Source organism: Anabas testudineus, chromosome 21 (genome assembly GCF_900324465.2).
Source record: "Anabas testudineus chromosome 21, fAnaTes1.2, whole genome shotgun sequence".
Taxonomy (NCBI): Eukaryota; Metazoa; Chordata; class Actinopteri; order Anabantiformes; family Anabantidae; genus Anabas; species Anabas testudineus.
The window spans coordinates 18,860,698-18,881,912 of record NC_046629.1 but is presented as its reverse complement, the minus strand read 5'-3'; the positions used below and the strand labels follow the sequence as shown (position 1 = coordinate 18,881,912).

Below are 21,215 nucleotides of genomic sequence, written 5' to 3'. Positions count from 1 at the left end.
TGCCAGCACACAAATTTTGAGTTGTCAGACCATAAGACAGATTTCCTCTTGGTTTCAGTGCAAGTTCAGGGACCTGTGATGTTGCAGCCTGTGTTAATCAAGCAAAGAGTATATATATTGGTTATGTGTTTTGTGCCAAGTGCTGCCATGTTTACCACAACATTTCCTGTTGAAATAGCACATTAGTCAGTCATTACATGTGCCTTATAACATTTTGCATATTATGTAATCTAATACAGTGGATTAACATAGTAATAAAGTTTTACCTCATTTAAATCAGCTCTCAGAGAGATAGGGAACACTCTGAGCAGGTCACAAGTGTATCAGTCTGGTATAGGTGGCTGGTTAGTGTAGTGGCAAGACCTCCTTACGTTTACCCTGCCTACACTTGTAAGTTGCTTTGGATAAAAGTGTCTAGTAAATGTAAAATCAGTCAACCAAGAGACAGACAGCCAATTGCACTAGCATCCATGGAAAAGTCAACTCTAACTCTAACTGCATGAATCTGGATTGTAAGAAGAAAGCCTCACAGAAAGGCCCCAGATGCTAGAGGCGTTAATGGGGTGGCTGTGGCTCAATAGGTAGAGCTGTTGTCTGTCAATCACAGGATTGGTGGTTTGATTCCTGGTTGCCATGTCACATGCCAAAATGTCTTTGGGCAAGATACTTTTCTACTCTTTTGTTCTCACATCACTTGAAACAGAAACACTTTCTGATAGCACTTTGCTTTGATGTTGTTTCTCCTTGACCTAGATTTTGTTTGCTTGCCTTGTTCCTCACTTGTAAGTCGCTTTGGATAAAAGTGTCTGCTAAATGACTAAATGTAAAATGTAAATGTAAGATACTGAACCCCAAGCTGCCCCTGGTGGGTCAGCTGCATAGCAGTTCTGCCATCGGTGTGTGAGTGTGTATGTGAATGGGTAAAGCGCTTTGAGTATCAGTTAGGTAGAAAAGCGCTATATAAGGGCAGACCAATTACCATTTAAGCCCAGAACATCCTCAGTGTGTGGCAACAATGTTGAACATCTTGAGGATCAAAACTGTGATGCCTTCAGTCAGAGACTGAGTATGTCATTTTGTATGGCTTAAACACAAAGCCATGCATGCACGGCATTTATTAAAGGAGAAGCTATGACCTGAGGGAATTTACCATATAACCTAGATACTCGAATTGAAATATCTTCTGCACTAATACCGGTTTTAAAAATCATCTTCCTAAAGACACGACTGATGAGAAAGTAAGGATGCAGTAACTGGACACTTGGTGGCGGTAATGTCCCTCTAGACTGAAAGTTGCCAGGAAAACGAAGAAGAGCCGACGCTAGTTTTTGTAAACTGAAAGCAACCACATGATTTGATGATCTGAACAAGGTGGGCTTTTCATACTGTTTGCTTGCAAACATTTTACTTTGGGCTATAATTTACTTGCTTGTGGTTAGGGTTGTTCACCCTTAGATGTTTTTTATGTTAACGTTAAAGCTGCAGCCTTAGACGTAGGAACTACGTTAGCTAACGTTGTGCTAACATTACAGCTAGCCTAGTTATTAGCTAGCTGTCTCTGTTTGCTTTCACAAAGCTGGCAGATCAGATATCACATTATTATGTTTATTTGTAGATGCACGTGGGTGATGCTGAACATTAACACTACTGAGTAGGTTCATTCTTCTACTTTGGCAGATCTGCGACTCAGAATGTACAGTTAGGCTACCAAGTGTCACACTGAGGCATTTTGAAGTGTTTTTCGTTGCTTTGATTTGGCGGACGACTTGACAAGCTGCTTGTTAGATTGATTTGATGCTGAAACTAACTGAATAATAATAATGATGAAAAGACTGATTCAGTCACCAGACCTAGACATATTTCCATGCTAATACACATCAGGTCAGTGCTTAAATATGGAAGATAATGTTTTATGTTTTTATTTTTCACAGGCATCTCTGCCAGAGTCACTGATCCCGTGGGAAAACTACAGGTGAAGCAGGTGTTAACACAGGCAAAGCACTGTTCACTAGGAAGATTGGATCAGGAAAAGAGTGCTGAAGATGGCTGGCATTCTGGATAACTTCCGCTGGCCAGAGTGTGAATGCATTGACTGGGGGGAGAGGAGGAATACACTGGCTTCTATTGTGGCTGGAATTCTGGTTAGTGATCCTACAGAGACAGTAGTTGTAAGATTTGCATAGATAGAAAAGTGTGTCATGTTTAGAGAAATATCGTTGCTGCTGGGTTTATATGAGTAAAGTAACAAGACAGTAAAATTGTGAAGTTGAGGTTAAACTTTGTTAATTTGCATTGCAGAGCCTACACTTTGCCTCAGTGTGAAAAACCTACACACTGATTTATAGCCAGGTCTGTATATCTTTGGACAATGTCACAATTTTGGGTCTGTGCAACACTACACTGGATTTTAAATGAAATGATCAAAAAGTTTTTAAAGTATACACTCATTTAAGGATTTGGTCAAAGATATTGGTTAAATTGTGTAAGAATTGCAGGTATTTTTAGTGACAGGCCCCCATTTTGGTGGGGTTTAAAAGTATTTGGGCAAATTAACATAATCATATGTTGCAGGTCCCCTGCCTTCAGTTCTGCCTTCAGCAACTTAAATGCAACTCAGTTGAAGTTATGTGATTGACATGGCCATTTTAAAATATTATACTTCTTCTTGCTCAAAAAAGCATTTTTATTACATGTTTTTGGCACATTCAAATCCTGTCTTCATGGACTTTGGAGAATTGTTTTTTATTGAGTGGTGTTCTTGATCTGGTCAACTATTGAACTATTCAGTTTTAATTCCCGAGAAAAATAAATCTTCTCTCATCTTCTCTCAACTCCATGCAAATGTGAGGAGAAAATCTTTTAATTCAATTCTGGATTTTACAGGAAGCTGATGGAGAGAAGCTAATGTAGGAGAAATCTCTTGCTAATTCCAGTCAGAACTCGTGTAACATTTTGGAATGGAGGCGTTTTTGGGACATCCTATCCGTAGTGAACTATAATAATCCAGTCTGGAAGTAACAAATGCATGGACTATTTTTTAAATTAATTAATTTATTTTTTTTACATCACTTTGGGACAGGATGCTCCTAATTTTAGCAATATTTCTCGGGTGAAAAAAGGCAGTTCTAGAAATTTCATTTATGTCTTTTTCTTGTATGAATTTAGGAGAAGAAAATTGGAGGACTTCATAAGTACACTAGAAGATGCAAACCACTCAGCAGAAATGAGCCTTAAAAATTCTGGAACAAAGTTTTATAGACTGATTAGACAAAGATGAACCTTTGCCGAACTGATGTGAAGGCTAAAGTTTGAGGAAAGAAGGATCTGCTTATGATCCCAAACATACAAGTTCATCTGTGGAATGTCATGGCTTCTTCTGGCCTTTCAGGTTTTAAACTGGAATAACCAGTCTCCAAACTTAAACCCTATAGAGCATGCATTTTACTTACTAAAGAGAAAACTCAAGGGAGTAACTACCCAAAACAAAAAATTAAAATAGGCTGCAGTGAAAACCTGGAAACCCATCCTAAAAAATGCAAAAGTTTGGTGATGTGGGTTATAGGTTTGATGCAATTTCTGCAAGCAAAGGATTTGCAAGTAAATATGAAGTCTTATTCACTTTAATTTGTTTTAAGTCTACATTTCCCAATACCTTTACTCACAAAATAGGTGGGTTCAGGTGGCTGTTGTTGTATTGTGTCTGAAAGCTCCTTTAAGCTGTTTCTGACTGGGAATATTGTTTGTGATATATTGTATATAGAATGTGTGTATAACATAAATTGTTGTTGCTTCTTGTCAATCAAGAGGAGCTTTTAGGGCTGTGCCATTTGTAATCTTTAGGATTTTCTTATGTGCACAGTTTTTTTTCATTTACATCACTGTGAAAGGAGTGACTGCGGTGAATACATTTATCTGCCACAAATCCTGTGAAATTAGTCTTTTCTAAAGTTTTAAAGTTTCAAAGTTCAAGAGACCATGCAAGTATGGATGCTGGACCTGTGTAAATCCTTCCCAAACCCTAGATACATAAATTAGTTTTTGAAAAAGACAGACCCAATTCAAGCACAGCCTGACTAGGCACCAGTCTGTGATACATTTGAGTTTAATACACTGGTCTCTGCACTGCAAAAGCACCACTGTCCACACACACACAACTCCTGTATTCCCTCTTTTTCATGACCTTCTCCCATCACATTGGAATCTGAGCAATTCAGTTAATGGAACTCCATCTCCTGTATTCAGACACATCAAATGTCTACTCTGTAATTTATTTATTCATTTTTTTCAGTTTTTCACAGGCTGGTGGATTATGATTGATGCAGCAGTGGCGTATCCAACCCAGGAGCAGATGAACCACGCCTTCCACACCTGTGGTGTCTTTTCCACCATAGCATTTTTCATGTAAGTGCTGGACACTCTAAGTCAGGGGTCAGCAACCTTTAACACCCAAAGAGCAATTTGGACCCGGTTTCCACAGAAAATAAAACAATGGGAGCTGCAAATACTTTTTGACATCTACAATGAAGATAATATTGTTTTTTTTTTCTTTCTGTTTTTACCTTTACGCTTTGTATACACAAATTTTGTGTCTTTCTTGTGACATGTATTTTAGTGCTACAGAGAAAAAAATAAAATCATTAAATAAATTTCATTTATGTAATAAACACATTTTGAACAAAAAAAATAATGGCAAAAAAAAGAAACACGCTGAGTTCAACTCTTTCAAATGTATCAAAAAAGCTGAACTTATATTATCCACGTAGCAAACAGAAAATGCCCTGAGCCATCATCCTTATATCGCCTTTGGGCTGTCGGAGCGTGTAGCGGGGCCTTGACATGAATTCAAAAAGTTAATTGGAAAAAAAGCACTACATCACCAAACACTGAAAAATAAATAATTGCAAAACATCTGCATATACATTTATTTTACCTGCTCCTGAACCTATGTGCACAGCGTCTGCAAATTGGAGCTGTACGAACTCACTTTCATCTTTACGTAGGACTGTAAGCTGTCATCTGGGTTTGTTTTTAACGTAGTTCATGATGGAGAATAGCTGCTCACATACGTACGTGGATCCGAAGATCGACAGGACTCCAAATACATATTTCTTCATGTCTATGTAGGTGTCGGGGATGAATTCTATGTTTCAAACACCAGTTTGTCTCTCTCAGTGTCACTCTATTTGAGATTCTATATTAAATTAACTACTTATAATTTATTTTCCCAAGCCATGTGGAGCCACGGTATAAGAATCTACCTGTGTTTAGAGGTGATCAACACATGAATTATACACTAAACTTTTTTATCTTTTTTTTGTCTTCAGTTCAAGTGTGGAACTTTGAATAATGATCTTAAATTGAAGACCACTTCTGTGCTCTTTAAATGCTGTCACTTGACTGTTTTACTTTAGGACACTTTGACCAACTAATAGGATTGCTGTGTTTTACATGCTTATTTTACTTTGATTCACAGTACAGTCATCTCTTCACAGTTTTGTGAAAGAGACCGCTAGCAGCCATTTTCACTTATTTCTGGTCCCATCTGTGTTGTGGGAAGTGTGCAAACTGAACTAGTGTGCCAAGAGCTGAGCCAATTGTCGTGTCAGGTTGGAGTGGTTTATGCTATGACTAGAGGATTGAGAAATGTGCTGCAGCTCTAAAGCAACTATCAGAGAGAAAATCAATACACATAGCAATCTGAAACTTACCAGGGTTCCTCCTTTTACCAACATGTCCAATTGAAAATTACCTTTAATTACTAATATGTTTTCTTTGCTTTAGAAAAATATCAGATCCACGGGGATTAAATACAAATGCACATTAGCATTATATTGGTGAGCACCATGTAAAGTATATCTCGACATAATCTTAGTTTTTGTCTACATCAAACAGCAGATAAACATAGCTGGTGAACACAGAGGAACATTTAGTAATTTCAGTTATTGCAGATTTAAGCTGGATTATTGTTGTAATTGTTTTTTTTTGTATTTTTCAGGATCAATGCCGTTTCCAATGGCCAAGTGAGAGGAGACACGTATGGTGAAGGCTGCCTCGGCAGAACAGGTGTGTCTCTATGAATGTGTGTGCTTTTTCTTTGTTAGATTTATATGTGAAGTACGTGTGAAAATTTGCAGAGAAACTGGCATATTGCTGCCACCATGACAAAAGAGAGAGTGAAGTCATTTAAGAGAATACCTTTGTATACCTTTGACTTTTAATAAATTTACAAACAATTGTAAAAAACTAGTTTTCACTTTGTTTATACCGGACAAAACGACAATTTAATCCATTTAAAATTATGTTTACAACATAGTAACGTGAAGGATTCTCATGCTTTCTGAAATGACTGTACGTGTCTGTGTTCCTATATTAGAATGTATTCTTTTTAATCCATTTCCTGTAGATTCACAACCATATATGGCAGCCCAAATCATCTACCTTTCCAGATGCCCCTACAGAACTAAAGTTTATTAATTTCAATTCAATTCAATTCAGTTTTATTTGTATAGCGCCAATTCATAACAGAAGTTATCTCAAGGCACTTTACAGTGCAAGGTTTAAGACCTTACAGAGTATAATTATACAAAAAATTATACAGAAAACCCAATGGAGCAAATGGAGCAAATCTGTTAAAGCTCTGGTGAATGATGATATTCAGTACAATTAATGAATAAATTCAAGATGACAACTACAGTTGCCGTTAGGATAGGATTTAATGCGAGTATGTTTGTAACTAGTGAGCTAATGAAAGTGATTAGCACCTCTTTGTCCTTACAGGAGCTCGTCTCTGGCTGTTTATTGGCTTCATGATGATGTTTGGCTCACTCATCGCCTCCATCTGGATCCTCTTTAGTGGCTACGTGGTGCCAAGTGAGTGTCCTTTCACACAAACACCACATTTTCTTGCTATTGTTATTATTCCTGCTTTGCTACACTGCACACTGCGTCCCTGCTTGTCTTAATGAATTCTGATGATACCTGTATAGTGTGCAAGTGCATAATTTTCAGAAGTCTATATGATGTGACATGTATATTTCATGTGACATTATACTTAATATTAATCAAAGTTTCCAAATCCATATTGCTTCTTTTAGGAAAATGTCATACAATAGAGTATTTAGCCAGTTTAGCTCAGAGACAGCAAAGACTCAGTAACCCGTTATCAACATGCTCATATCACAAAGACACGAAAAAGTATGTACATGAAGTACATGACGAGTATACATTATGTGTACTTTGATATTATTTTTATTTAAACCACAAAATTCAGTAATTTCCATGTATCTTATAACAGAGCATTTGGCCTTCGATGCCACGTGTCCTTTGATGACAAGCTGATGTGTCTCTTTCTTTTCTATGTGTCTCAGTAGAAAAGATCAATTTAACATCTACATTTTCATAGATTTTTGAGACTTAAAGTGCCTATAAAAAGTCAATAAAAGTTGGCAACTTTGACAAAAAAATCATTAATGTCAAAGTGAAAACATGTTTCTACAATGTAATGTCAATTACAAAAATCTAAGACTGAAGCCATGCTCTTGAGACTGTGCTGGGAGACTCAGAAAACCTTCTGGCAATAGCATGCATAAAAGTGCGATCCTGGAGGAGTTGGACTGCCTGGGCAACCTCTCTAGGGACCAGGTATCACCTTAGGCTACCAGTAGTGACACTGACCCTAGCAAAATGCTAGAGAGAAAAAACAGTCAGAAAAGATGAGGGAAAATGTCAGTGGCCTCCACCTGTAAAATCATTCCTGTTTTGGAGGGTTGTCTCATTTTTGACCCTCTAGTTCACCTGTTGTTAATTTCATTAACACCAACTGAAACAGATTAATAAACCCCCTTTGCTGCTTAACTGACCAGATCTATATCCCAGAAGTTTCATTGACTTGTTGTAAAAAAGTGTTTAATTTTTTTTTTACTTTTGAGGATGATGAACCTTTTGATGTTTGTTTTTAATTTTTTTGAGCAGTGTATTTAAATTTAGACCTGCTGGAGTATTTCACTTAGCTTTAAAGCTAAGCTAGGACTAAGCACTTACAGTAGGTCTTGAGACCTATATGGGTCACTGTCTAATCTAATGACTTTTCCCTCATTACACTGACGATACTGTTTATCCACAATGACCTGGCAAAAGACAGCTCATTTGCACACTGGTTTGAAAAATCTAATTACCACTGTGAGATTGGAGACTAGGCCTTTATTATTATTGCCATTAATAGCTTTTCTCACACATTGATTACTGTAGCAACACAGATTGAGTGGCTCTATGTAAAGAAGTTAACTAGTTAAATATGTGGCACGGCAGCAATGTCAGGTGAGCCATCAGGTATGGTAACACTACAAGCATGATATACAAGTTGCCTGATATATATATAATAATAATAATAAAAATTATTATTATTATTATTTTATTTATTTATTTATTTATTTATTTTGTTAGGATACTGTTGAGGCAATTTTACATGTAACTATGCAAACTAGAGGTATAAATGAAGCAGGGGAGGAAGAGGAAAAAATGACAGCAGCAAAAGCCAGGTTTGCCATGTCCCTTAGGATACTACTGCATGCTAAGTCTGGGCAGAACCGTAAAATTGCCATCTAGAGAAAATAGCTTGGGCTCTCTTTTATAAACCATGAGCCTTATCAATGTCATGTACACTGAAAGCTCACTCAACTGTGTGTGATTAATGCTTTTATGACAGTGTTAGCAATTTTAAAAACTGATACTTATGCTTAATTCTATACTTCCACAAGCCATGAGAAACCACATTTATCTATCAACAATATTACCCAAATAAAAAGACCACGGGAACACACAGACATCACAGTGTTCAGGAAGGAGATGTGTACCAACTTGAACAGATGAATAAGTCAGGGAGCTTGTACAAAAGTATCTACGTCCACAGTAACAAGAGTATCATTGTCATAACCCAGGGTCTTGACTTGCACTAATCAAGACATAATTGTTCTGGCAACACATATTCGAGATAGTCAAGAGGCAGAAGTGCTCTGGAATATGTACAGTTTACTTTTATCTTTGTTCTGCATTAAAGGACACAGTTTACAGATATACACTGCTCAAAAAAATAAAGGGAACACCTAAATAACAAAATGTAACTCCAAGTCAATCACACTTCTGAGTAATCAAACTGCCCACTTAGGAAGCCACACTGAACAATCAGTTTCACATGCTGTTGTGCAAATGGAATAGACAACAGGTGGAAATTATAGACAATTAGCAAGAAACCCCCAATAAAGGAGTGGTTCTGCAGGTAGTGACCATAGATCACTCAGTGATCTATGGTCACTGGCTGATGTTTTGGTCACTTTTTAATGCTAGCGGTGCTTTCACTCTAGTGGTAGCATTAGATGGAGTCTACAACCCACACAAGTGGCTCAGGTAGTGCAGCTCTTCCAGGATGGCACATCAATGCGAGCTGTGGCAAGAAGGTTTGCTGTGTCTGTCAGCGTAGTGTCCAGAGCACGAAGGCGCTATCAGGAGACAGGCCAGTACATCAGGAGACGTGGAGGAGGCCGTAGGAGAGCAACCACCCATCAGCAGGGACCACCTTTGTGCAAGGAGGAACAGGAGGAGCACTACCAGAGCCCTGCAAAATGACCTCCAGCAGGCCACAAATGTGCATGTGTCTGCTTAAACGGTCAGAAACAGACTGTATGAGGGCCCAACGTCCACAGGTGGGGGTTGTGCTTACAGCCCAACACCGTGCGGGACTTTTGGCATTTACCAGAGAACACCAAGATTGGCAAATTCACCATTGGCGCCCTGTGCTCTTCACAGATGAAAGCAGGTTCACACTGAGCATGTGACAGACGTGACAGAGTCTGGAGATGCTGTAGAGAATGTTCTGCTGCCTGCAACATCCTCCAGCATGACTGGTTTGGCAGTGGGTCAGTAATGGTGTGGGGTGACATTTCTTTGGAGGGCCGCACAGCCCTCCATGGGCTCGCCAGAGCTAGCCTGACTGCCATTAGGTACCGAGATGAGATCCTCAGACCCCTTGTGAGACCATATGCCGGTGCGGTTGGCCTTGGGTTCCTCTTAATGCAAGACGATGCTAGACCTCATATGGCTGGAGTGTGTCAGCAGTTTCTGCAAGACGAAGCCATTGATGCTATGGACTGGCCCGCCTGTTCCCCAGACCTGAATCCAATTAAGCACATCTGGGACATCATGTCTCACTCCATCCACCATTGCAACGTTGCACCACAGACTGTCCAGGAGTTGACGGATGGTTTAGTCCAGGTCTGGGAGGAGATCCCTCAGGAGACCACCGCCACCTCATCAGGAGCATGCTCAGGCGTTGTAGGGAGGTCATCCAGGCATGTGAAGGCCAGACACACTACTGAGCCTCATTTTGACTTGTTTTAAGGACATTACATCAAAGTTGGATCAGCCTGTAGTGTGTTTTTCTACTTCAGTTTTGAGTGTGACTCCAAATCCAGACCTCCATGGGTTAATAAACTTGATTTCCATTGATAATTTTTGTGTGATTTTGTTGTCAGGACATTCAACTATGAAAACAATAAAATATTTAATAAGAATATTCAATTCAGTCAGATCTAATTTGTGTTATTTTAGTGTTCCCTTTATTTTTTTGAGCAGTGTAGAAGGATCTGTTAAAATCCTCTTATTGACCGCTAATTTTTTCTTTCAGAAAAAGAAGTGGCACCAGGGCTTGCTGTGTTCTTCCAGAATGCCTTCATCTTTTTTAGGTGAGTCTAACACAAAGAGTCAGATTCAAAATAACGAATTTCACTGAGACACAGTATATATTTCTGAATATAAATCCATGCTAATGTTCTGATCTCTCCAAATTGTTTTTTGTTTGAGTTTCTGTTCAGATTACTGGTTAAATGTGATGATGGTACAGTGACTCAGAGCCACTCACAGTTCATCGTCCACACTAGTCTATCACAGAGACAGTGTGTAGACTCACAGTAGCAAGAAATGCATCACATGTGCTTGTTATTTCTAATAATGGGTGTGATTGTGTAGCTGGAAGTTTAGCATGTTCAGGCAGGAACTGATGAACACTAGAAATCAGCTCTCTGCCTTTTATCTGCTTGTTATTCATGCACTTGGTCACAGAATAGCTGAGCAGCCAACTATATGAATATTTCTGAGCCACTGCCCACAGTGGATGAGTCCTTACATGATTAGAGTTTGGCAGATAGAATGTAGCATCGCAACAGCAAGAACATTATGGGCTTATGATGACACATAATGGTGTAAAGATAATAAACAGTTGACTTCAGTGGACAGCTTTCAAACGTTAACGTTAGAAATACTATAGCTGCTGTCTGTGCTGGAGAGATCACTGTGTCCTGTTGTCAAAAACACACAAAAATAACACTTTTTCTTTTTTCTTTCTGTAGCACTCTGATCTACAAGTTTGGTCGGACTGAAGATTTATGGGGTTAAAGGATCTGTCTTTCACACACTCTCAACCTTTAAACATTTTTTGTAAGCAGCTGTTTAATCCATAAAACCATCACCTTAAACACACACATCAACTCACACATTTTACGTACTCCATTACTTTTCAAATAGAAACATGGCCCTGTTCTTTGTACATAGATAAACAGGTCTGTCAATTATGTTAAGCTTGTTGTCCTGACAACATATTAGCAATCTCAAACCCACCTAGGCCAATGTTCTGTACCAGCTTGGCTGATACATTTTCGGTGGAGTTGCAGTAAGGGTTCTGGTAGGGATTCATGTTTAATTTTAAGCAACATTTTGAATACATCTTTCTGCAATTTTTGCCTTTTTGTAGGCTTTAGCTGAAGCTATGACTAGGAACTGTCTGAACTCAAGATAGCCAAAGAAAATAATGATAATAGATAATTTATTAACTCTGTTGGGGAAATTTTTTGTGGACAGGCAGCTGCATTTTAGGTGCCAAGGGCTTGGGGTTCAGACAAGACATTATGTATATACAGTATATGGTATAGTCAACCACCACAAGGGCACACGGTTATCCTAATCCAGACAGCTTTTCTAGTCCATTTTTCTACTGCAGTTGCAGAACCAACACACACACATGCACAAAGACAGATTGTACTATTAGTATAGTATTGTAGCTATTTAAATAGTTCTGTCACTTTTCATGTCTTTCCTGATGTGAGAATAGTTCTGTTATCTGTTGACTTCATTTAACAAATGTTAGGTTTATTCCATGCTGTTCTTTTTTTCATTGAGAGAATTTCTATTTTGAATGGAGGTGCTAGGTTACTTTAGTGTTATTATATCATGTGTGACATTTGAAATGCAATGATATATAAACCCTTGTACACTACATAGTTGTGAAGGGAAATGCAACCACAACAGAGGCAAGAAAGCCCTATGCTGTCTCTGCTCAAGCTGCTTGTATTCTATTGAATCCTCATATGCCATATTAAGTACATGCACTGGATTTTAATGTTTTAGAGATTAGATGGTTTCCACGTATCTGATTCATTCAACAGGGTTGGTTTCCTGTTGACAGATAAAGTAACTTTGCCTCAGGGTTTTGTTTTTTTTTTAGATCCTGTACTATTATGTAAAACATACATACAGTAAATATTCATATGCTTCAGGTTCTTTTTTTCTAGTAGCCATTTTATGTGTACGACAAACCTTGTGAAGCTGGCCATCAGACTGCTGCAGTAACAGTATTAAAGGACAGAATGCTGGAAAATCTGTATCCATCCACGTAGCAGGAGGAAAGAAGCATCTTTGAACGTCTGTTGATTGCCTCAGTATAAATTCTTAGACAAAAACCATGTGATCGTAGAGTAAAGTATACGGGGGTGGCTGTGGCTCAATAGGTAGAGCAGTTGTCTGCCAATCATAGGATTGGTAGTTTGATTCACGCCATGTCACATGCCAGCCGGGAAAGTGTCCTTGGGCAAGATACTGAACCCCAAGTTGCCCCCCGTTGAGTCAGGTCAGCTCTGCCATCGGTGTGTGTGTGTGCGAATGGGTGAATGAGACGCAGTGTAAAGCGCTTTGAGTACCAGCTATATATTATATAAGTGCAGACCATTTACCATTTAAAGCTATCAATAGACAGTACTTTATACATCAGTGGACACAGTAAAATCTTAATCTTCCAGCCAAAATTTTAATTGTGCAGCATTCTTGTTTGTGAGCATGTGTGAACAAAGTCATAGTGAGCTCTCATACCATACATGCAGGAGCACCTGTCCCTCAGAAAGAAGCTTCAATAAAGCATTTTGTAGTTTTGTGTTGTAAAAAAATCTATTGTAATAAAAAATAACAACAAATGTCTCTGTGTTTTTTTCTAAGTCTGAAAACAAGCCTATCAAGACATCTGTTAGTATGCTTACTCCTGCACTTGCTAATTACAAGAAATACACAACAGTACAAAAGCAAATTTTCCCATTAGAAACACATTTCAAATAAAAACTCTGCAAGGCTAAATACTCTGAAATGATTATTAAAATAATAAAGCTGCTCGTCTTTCTATTCATGATTTAATGTAAAAGTCAGACAAAGCAGTCAAACTACCAGACATTATTTAAACTCATCAGAACATTGGACGATTAGGATAATTACATAATGTACTAAGTTTGGACAGTGTTTACAAGACAGAAAGAGATCATGGTGAAGGTTAATTGCACCCACATCACACACTGGCTGCATAGAGAAAATGCTCAACATGAAGGACCAACACTGCGGTGTGGTAACAGCTAGAGCTGTAACTATTCATCATTTGGCTGATTGACAGTGGAACAATCATTGTTTTGATGTTTGATTCATTTAGAGACATTTCTGAAGCAGAGACGTTTTACAGTATGTTACAGCTTTTGTAGACATCACTATGGCTTCCCGGGAACTGTGCTTGACATATTTCAAGCATATTTGCTTGAAGACAAAACAGGAAATTTCTCAATAATGGTAACAGTGTTCCTCTTTCTCACTTGAAATGTCCCTTGGACTGGCTCAAGGCAGAAGGGAGGTGTCTGCTGAAGACACCCAAAAAATTATTGAGTTGTAACACTCCCACAAGTTACATTACTGTATTGATGGGTCACTTCTCAGCCTTCAACACTTATAAGACACAGTGACAGATGTGGAGGTTAGTGATTCTTCCTTAGAGTCAATGAAAGGTTTTAATCAGTGTATGTGTGTGTGTGGAGAGCAGTCTGTGATGAACAGTGTCTGTGAGGTGCATGCTGGTTTATTTAAGACTAAATATCAAAAGTAGTTAATGCTATCAATTCTTTCACTTGTGTCTGTAAAGCACTAATACAATACATGCACAAAATGTAGTACTTAAAACTAGTGTCAGGTAAGCATATGCTGGGCTGAGGCCCTGTGGAACCTGTGTTTGTATTTTGGTTTTTTTTCATTCTGATCAGCTGATTCGACCCACAGTGACTTTGTGTCAACAGGGCATAGTGCAATTTAGCTCATTTAAGTGGTATAGGCACAATCTAACAATTTCTTCTTCTAAAAATGAAAATGATTTTAGAAATGCATTCTCATTAAATGCTACCAACCATGGTACTTGTGTAGTTGTATCTTATGTGGAATCCTCTTAACTCTGGGCCCCAGTCTTTATATTTTTACATTTGCAATTATGTAGTGGTGTCTTCGAATTTCTGCAGCAACATTTAACCAAATGACTGTGGGAAAAGTAATATGACAGAGGTTGTTAACTCAAGTGGCCAAGTTCTAACTTTACAGTAAATCAAGTGTTCCTGTCTCCTGAGTGTTAGTACACTCAGCAGAACTCGAGGCTTTAGGGAGAAGACTAGGTCTAAATGTGGAGGAGTGAACAGCAGTTAGAGTGTCGCCGAGAGGTCAAGCCCAGGTGAGAAGCCCACAATAGCAAAGTGGAGGTGACAAAGCAGCTGCATTCATTTTTCTCTGACGTCCGCTATCATAATGATGTTACAGTCCTCATTGCTGGAGTAGGAAAGCTGATGACTGGGACGTGGGATGTCAAAAAACTAGAGGAGAAAGGAAACTTAGTTGAGAATACTGTGTTCTGCAGCTGTTGAACCAGTTCTGCAGCCCACCGCCAGGATCTGCTGCTTATGTTGAGATCATTGACATCATTTAACATTTAACATCGTACTTCTTGAGTTTTCACCACAGAAAGAGCTGCTGTACATAAGGTCAAAAAATACATAAGAATCAAGTTTTACTCTGCACAACTCACCTAATGCAACTTTCCTATTTTACACTCTTAGTTATTAAACACTGGATAAGCAAACATTGCCTACAGTACAGTACATTTTATCCACCAAGCCTTTGGCCTACTGCACAGTGTACACTTTTGTTTAGTGTAAAGTACTCACGTGGTCTGGGATGTTGTATGGAGGCTGCAGCCACAGTTTAATTTTCTTTCGGTGGAAAATGAGGATGTACGCTATCACAGGTATGAGAATTGCCATGGAGAACACAGCCACCACAGCTACTATTACCTCGGTTGGTTTTGTCTTTTCTGTTGGGAAATGGAAAGTACATTTATACACATACACACAAAACAGAGAGCCATTCTTAACACGTTCAGATTTCTAAGTAAGTATGTGATGCTCATAATACCAAAACTGTAAGAAATTGTCAATAAATAGCACAAACATAAATATTATTCAACTGAAAAGCATGTTGTTTTAACTGATCATCTTGTTATGAATGTCACTTGTCACGAATATCACTTTTCACAGTCATATGCACTTAAAAACAGAACAATATGTAAGCACAGTTTGTATGAGCTTCTAACTTCAAACTGAAGCTGTGTGCTACATTCTAACTGCCCTGACTTCATTAAACTGAACAGAAAAAATTGGGGACTGTATTTTTCTTTATACTTAAGTAACACTAACCTTTTTTAGCCTTATTTTCAGCTGCAATGAAAACCGATTTCTCTCGTTATAGCTGTTCTTTTCTCTTATCTCTTATCTCTTTACACTCACTCCAACCGGTAGAGGCAGATGGCTCCCAGTTTTTCTGCTCCACTGTCGCTTAGTGGTTTTCTATGCTCGTGTTACCTAATATATGGCCTGTCTCAAAATCATGTTTTTTTACCAAGAGAGTGTGTCCCAGCAGCTGCATATATGACCACAGTCTTACCTGACTCAGGGATGACCTCACATTGGATGCAGCTGGCTGTCCCAGTGATGTCAGTGTAGAGAAGATACTGCACCTTTATGCAGTAACGCTGTCCCTGCTCCAGGTCATGAATTGACACTGAAGAAGCACCATCTTGATAATTCCTCTGTAAAGAAGATTGTGTGTGTGTATACATACATAAACACACATTTTATATATATCAAAGCTAGAAGCATTTCAAAGAGACCTTCATAAAACATTTCTCAGGTTTAATCTGAGGCTGACAGTCCAGCATCTTGTCAGAATTATGTAATCTGTAATTCTGTAATCTATCTAATGATAGGTGACAATACAAGTGAGATAAAAGACACATAAAAATCTCCTGTACTCCACCTAAAGTGACGAGGATTCTCACCTCCAGTGACTCTCCCTCCTTGCCAAAGTAAACCCTGTGTTTTGCATGGCCTCCATGATCCTGAACCAGACTGGGGCTGATATTCACATATACAGTCAGTGAGCCGGGCCGTGCACTAAGGCTGACTTCAGGGGTACAGGAGTCACCTAGAAAAGGAGAAACAAATACACAAATGAGTAGTCCCATTTACAAACTGTGTCTCTACAATATTACACACACACATACAGTTTTCTTCTTAAAACATGTATTAACCCTTTTTTAACCTGTACAATTAAAATGTATTGTTATGCTTAAAACATGATTTTGACCCCCCCTGCCTAGGTGGACTGGCAAACACCAAATAGCAGAAAGGTGGACAAAGCAATTCCTAATTTACACAAAACACGCCCACACGTTTAATGAATAGACTGTAATCATCATTCCTGAAGTTGTTAATTTGCAGTTAATAATTTTTCATTTAAATTTAACTAAAAAATATTGTGCATCCATTATCTTTTCTCTCTAGTATCTATGGCTTCATATAAGAGATCCAGTAATCTGGTTAATATCATCTGTAATAAATCTACATTTATAATAATTTGTTATGTTGTGCTATTAATAATTTAAACTTTTATATTTTAGTATCTTAACCACATTTGCCTTCTTAATTTTTCTCATTTGATACTTTTGTTAACAACAGGTCAACTGTGTTTCTGTATGTAGACAAGCACAAGCAGATAAAAAACACCACTTTTTATGTTGGTGCTGACACTTCCTAATCACACATTTGTTAAGCACATGCTTTTATAAATAATAATAACAATGTACACCATCTGCCCATTTATCTTTATTGTGGATGAGATCTCATATCTCCACCAACACATCACAAACACCTCGACGTATAAATAATTTCAGCGCATAATATCATGAAAGGTTGCTATGTGTTTGTTAAGCTTGCCACTTAACACCATTTGGTTCACACCATGTTTATGATGGTTCAAGCCTACAACCACATATCATCTCAGAAAGGTTTGTCTTAATTTGTTTTGATTTGATTTGTTAAATCTGTTTAAGACCAATTTTCTATTAAACTGCAGAGATCTGAAAACTAAGAGAGGCCACTAGAAACGGACAACAAATGTAGAAATGAAATGAGTCATTTCCTGTCAAATAAGTAAGAGACACACTTTATTTTTATGATTGTGCAATATGATAAAGCAAAACACCATAACGTGCACAACTCTGCATACATTCAGAGCTTCTCACACAAACCACACCAAGGATGGAAAGACCAGTGCATGAACTACACCTTCAACGTGAATGTTTTGTATGTCCGTAGGTTAAAGTGTTCATATAAAAAACATTGCCCAGTTTACAGGGAAGTGTTGGTTTCTTACCATGTTTGCTACAGGCTTCGACTGGTCTTGAGGTCAGACCATGTCTCTCTGCTTGCACTCGCAGAGTCATGCAGCCATTCGTGCTCTCAGCTTCGGTGAAATTACAGGAATTGAAAGATGAGTGAACACAGGCTGGTACATTTTTCCAAACTTTGTCATCAAAACTGAGGACAAGGAACAGAAACAAGACATTTACGTGAGTCGAATCTGTGAGAATGTCGTAGCTTTTAGAATGTGTTTCATCTTTAAGTATAAAACACTCTAGGGCTGCAGCTGACAATTATTGATTCACCTGAGTGATTATTGTCTTTAACTGTTTTGTCCATAGAATGTCTAAAAACAGCGATAAAAAAGTGTGTATTCAAATGTGGTGTATTGTCAGAAGAGTCAGGCCAGACCTCACCTCCTGTACTGGACCGTGTAGTTGACCTGTGTCTCCTCTGTGGCAGGAGTCCATGTTAGTAGCCCCCCATTTACATGGATGTTCTTTGGTGGTGCCAGCGTCGTCTCAGACACTACAGGTACAGATGACATTAAACAGAACATCCCATCATTCTGTGTGCATTTCCGATAAACCAGTCCACATCGTTCGGTGTTGTTTTCAGTCTTGTGATGAGATGACTCAATTAACCACAAACAGGGTAACATTGAAGTAACGCTAATGTTGGAATGGTTCTCCACATCTGTGCAGTTAAGAGTTTCACGTCGTTTTAACATTTTGGTTCTTTAATAACAACTCTACATAAAATGTATAGCTTCCAAACACTATTCGCAGTGATATTTAAAATCGACTAATGCAGTTTGTGTCGCTGCTAATCCATTTACCAAAGGGAGAAATAATAATAATCATAAACGAGGCCTAGCGTTAGCTTCCGCTGGGTTAAGCCTGGACACGCGTACTCACTTACACACTGTTGCCTCACAGCACTGACGGCCAAACGGCTAAAGTTAACGACAGCGTCCGCTAAAACGAAACCTGATAGACTACTGAGAACTAATTACCTTGGACGACGAGCTGAATACTCATAAAAATGAGGAGCATTCTGGTAGCATCATTTCATTGGATACGACGACTCCCCGAACATAACATTAACGGTCTCCAGTGTAACCATGATTTATCTTTGTTAAAACCATAAAATACATTAACAGTATGTATGTTGAACTTCTTCAAAATGGGAAGTTACGCTACTGTTTTTTTTCAACTTCCTGAGACGCCCCTTAAAGGAAACATTCCCTGTAGTAATTGGTATCTATGACCATCGTAATCATTTGAAGACAGCTTTCACTTTAGCTAATGTTCTATTAGTTTTCATGCAAATACAAAATGGAGAACAACCTAAATACACCATGGCAAGGAAAAAGGTGCTGGAAGCATTCTTCACATGAGATCAGCTGCAGAGATATGCATACGTCTATGTGGAGGATGAATTAATTACAACATATAGTTAACTATTTGTCTTAGTGATATATAACATCAATTCGATTGAATTCAACTTTATTTATATAGGGCCAAATCACAACAAAAGTCATCTCAAGGCAATTTACAGTGTTTAGGTTTAAGACCTTACAAAATATCTGTATATAGAATTATATAGCTAACCCAACAATCTTACTTGTGCTGCACTAGGCAACAGTGTAGAGGAAAAAATCTCCAGCAGAACCAGGCTCAGGGTGGGCGGCCATCTGTCTCGACCAGTAGGATTGAGTAGAAAGAAGAGATAGAAAAGAACAGCAGGCAACAAAAAACAATAACAACAAGCAGCAAAAACACTGGGAACTGCACTCTCAGGATATATAGCTCCAGGGCCAAGGTTTGCTGCAGAGGAGAACAAGGAGAGGGGGATAGAAAGTAGGAACTACAGGAGAGAGACGATACAAAGTTAGGTACTTACACCTTAATTCATTTGCTTTGGCCTGAAGGAAATGTTCATTTAAAAAAGAGAAATTAGGTCTGTAGCTGGTGACTGTAATCAAACTGGAAGAAAATGTGTTTCTTTAAATAAAAAAGGTTTTTCTATTACTGCCTGTGTATTCATTCCAGCATCACATTCACTTAGACTGCTTCCATTGTGGTCTTACAAATGAATTTAGCTGTTGTACAAATGAGACCATTCATGCTGTATACAGGGAGAATCTGGTCAATTATTTCTCTGCAGTAATAGTTATGATTTTATTTGTAAAGAAATTCATGAAATCATTGCTGCTAAGATTTAAGGATATACTAGGCTCGACAGAGCTATGACTCTTTGTCAGCCTAGCTACAGTGCTGAAAAGAAACTGGGGGTCGTTCTTATTTGCCTCTGTTAATGGGGAGTAATATGTGGCTAGCTTTTTTTAAAATATATATATATAATTAAACTATCGTTTCAGGCTAGGCAATATTCATCTAGATTGGTGGAACACCACCTCCTTTCCAGCTTACGTGATGTCTGCTTTAAGCTACAGATTTGTGAATTGTACTGTGGAGCTAACTTCCTCTGATTCACTAGCTTCTTTTTCAGAGGAGTAAAAGTATCGAGTATTGTTCCGAGTGAGGCTGTGGTATTATCAGCAAGATAGTCCAATTGTGCTGGAGTAATGTCATAATGATTGCCCTCCTCTGTGTTGGTACATGGCTCTGAAAAGAGCCATGTACCAACACCCTCCCTGGCAGGGAGGATCCCTGCCGTATGCAGGAAATTCTTAAAAAGGTAGTTTCTAAGCAATTATGTGAGCACCTGCGCAGCAATAACTTGTATGAAGAATTCCAGTCAGGATTTAGATTACATCATAGTACAGAAACAGCACTGGTAATGGTCACTAACAATCTTCTATTAGCATCAGAAAATGGACTACTTTCTGTACTCATCTTGTTAGATCTTAGTGCTGCATTCGACACTAGAGATTACAACATTTCGTATCTATCGGATAGATTTCAGTTTGTACATGTTAATGATGAGTCTTCCATACACAGCAAAGTTAGCTACGCAGTTCCACAGGGTTCTGTGCTTGGACTGATTCCTTTCACTCTATACATATGCCCCTTAGGCAATATTACTAGGAAACACTTTAAAAATTTTTCTATTGGTATGCAGATGATACCCAACTATACGTATCTATGAAACAAGAAGAAACTAATAAATTAGTCAAACCTCAAGCATGCTTAAAAGACATAAAGACCTGGATGTCCTCCAATTTCCTTCTCCTAAATTCAGACAAAACAGAGGTTATTTTGTTTGATCCTAAAAATCTCAGAGACACTATGTCTAATTACATTCTTACTGTAGATGACTTAGTACTGGCCTCTAGTAATACACTAAGAAATCACAGAGTTATCTTTGACCAGGATATCTCTT

General features: G+C 38.3%; 2 protein-coding genes across 3 annotated transcripts; one reads left to right on the top strand and one right to left on the bottom strand.

The window, feature by feature from the left end:
• Window positions 1-1,286: 1,286 nt before the first annotated feature.
• On the top strand, window positions 1,287-13,292 carry LOC113173691 (transmembrane protein 50B). 2 transcript variants are annotated; one of them, XM_026377199.2, is made up of 7 exons: window positions 1,287-1,371; window positions 1,932-2,141; window positions 4,289-4,401; window positions 5,996-6,063; window positions 6,778-6,870; window positions 10,679-10,736; window positions 11,400-13,292. In XM_026377199.2, the coding sequence occupies exons 2-7, from the start codon at window positions 2,043-2,045 to the stop codon at window positions 11,443-11,445; spliced, it is 477 nt and encodes a 158-aa protein (XP_026232984.1). In that variant the 5' UTR covers window positions 1,287-1,371; window positions 1,932-2,042; the 3' UTR covers window positions 11,446-13,292. The 2 variants fall into 2 exon arrangements, with proteins under 2 accessions (XP_026232984.1, XP_026232985.1); XM_026377200.2 differs by lacking the exon at window positions 1,287-1,371 and adding an exon at window positions 1,406-1,651.
• A 193-nt stretch (window positions 13,293-13,485) lies between these two features.
• ifngr2 (interferon gamma receptor 2) lies at window positions 13,486-19,082 on the bottom strand. Its single transcript, XM_026376991.2, has 7 exons — window positions 18,883-19,082; window positions 18,284-18,395; window positions 17,881-18,044; window positions 16,505-16,650; window positions 16,111-16,255; window positions 15,336-15,481; window positions 13,486-14,984 (listed from the first exon to the last, which is right to left on the bottom strand). The coding sequence occupies exons 1-7, from the start codon at window positions 18,920-18,922 to the stop codon at window positions 14,892-14,894; spliced, it is 846 nt and encodes a 281-aa protein (XP_026232776.1). The 5' UTR covers window positions 18,923-19,082; the 3' UTR covers window positions 13,486-14,891.
• Between the last annotated feature and the right edge of the window lie 2,133 nt (window positions 19,083-21,215).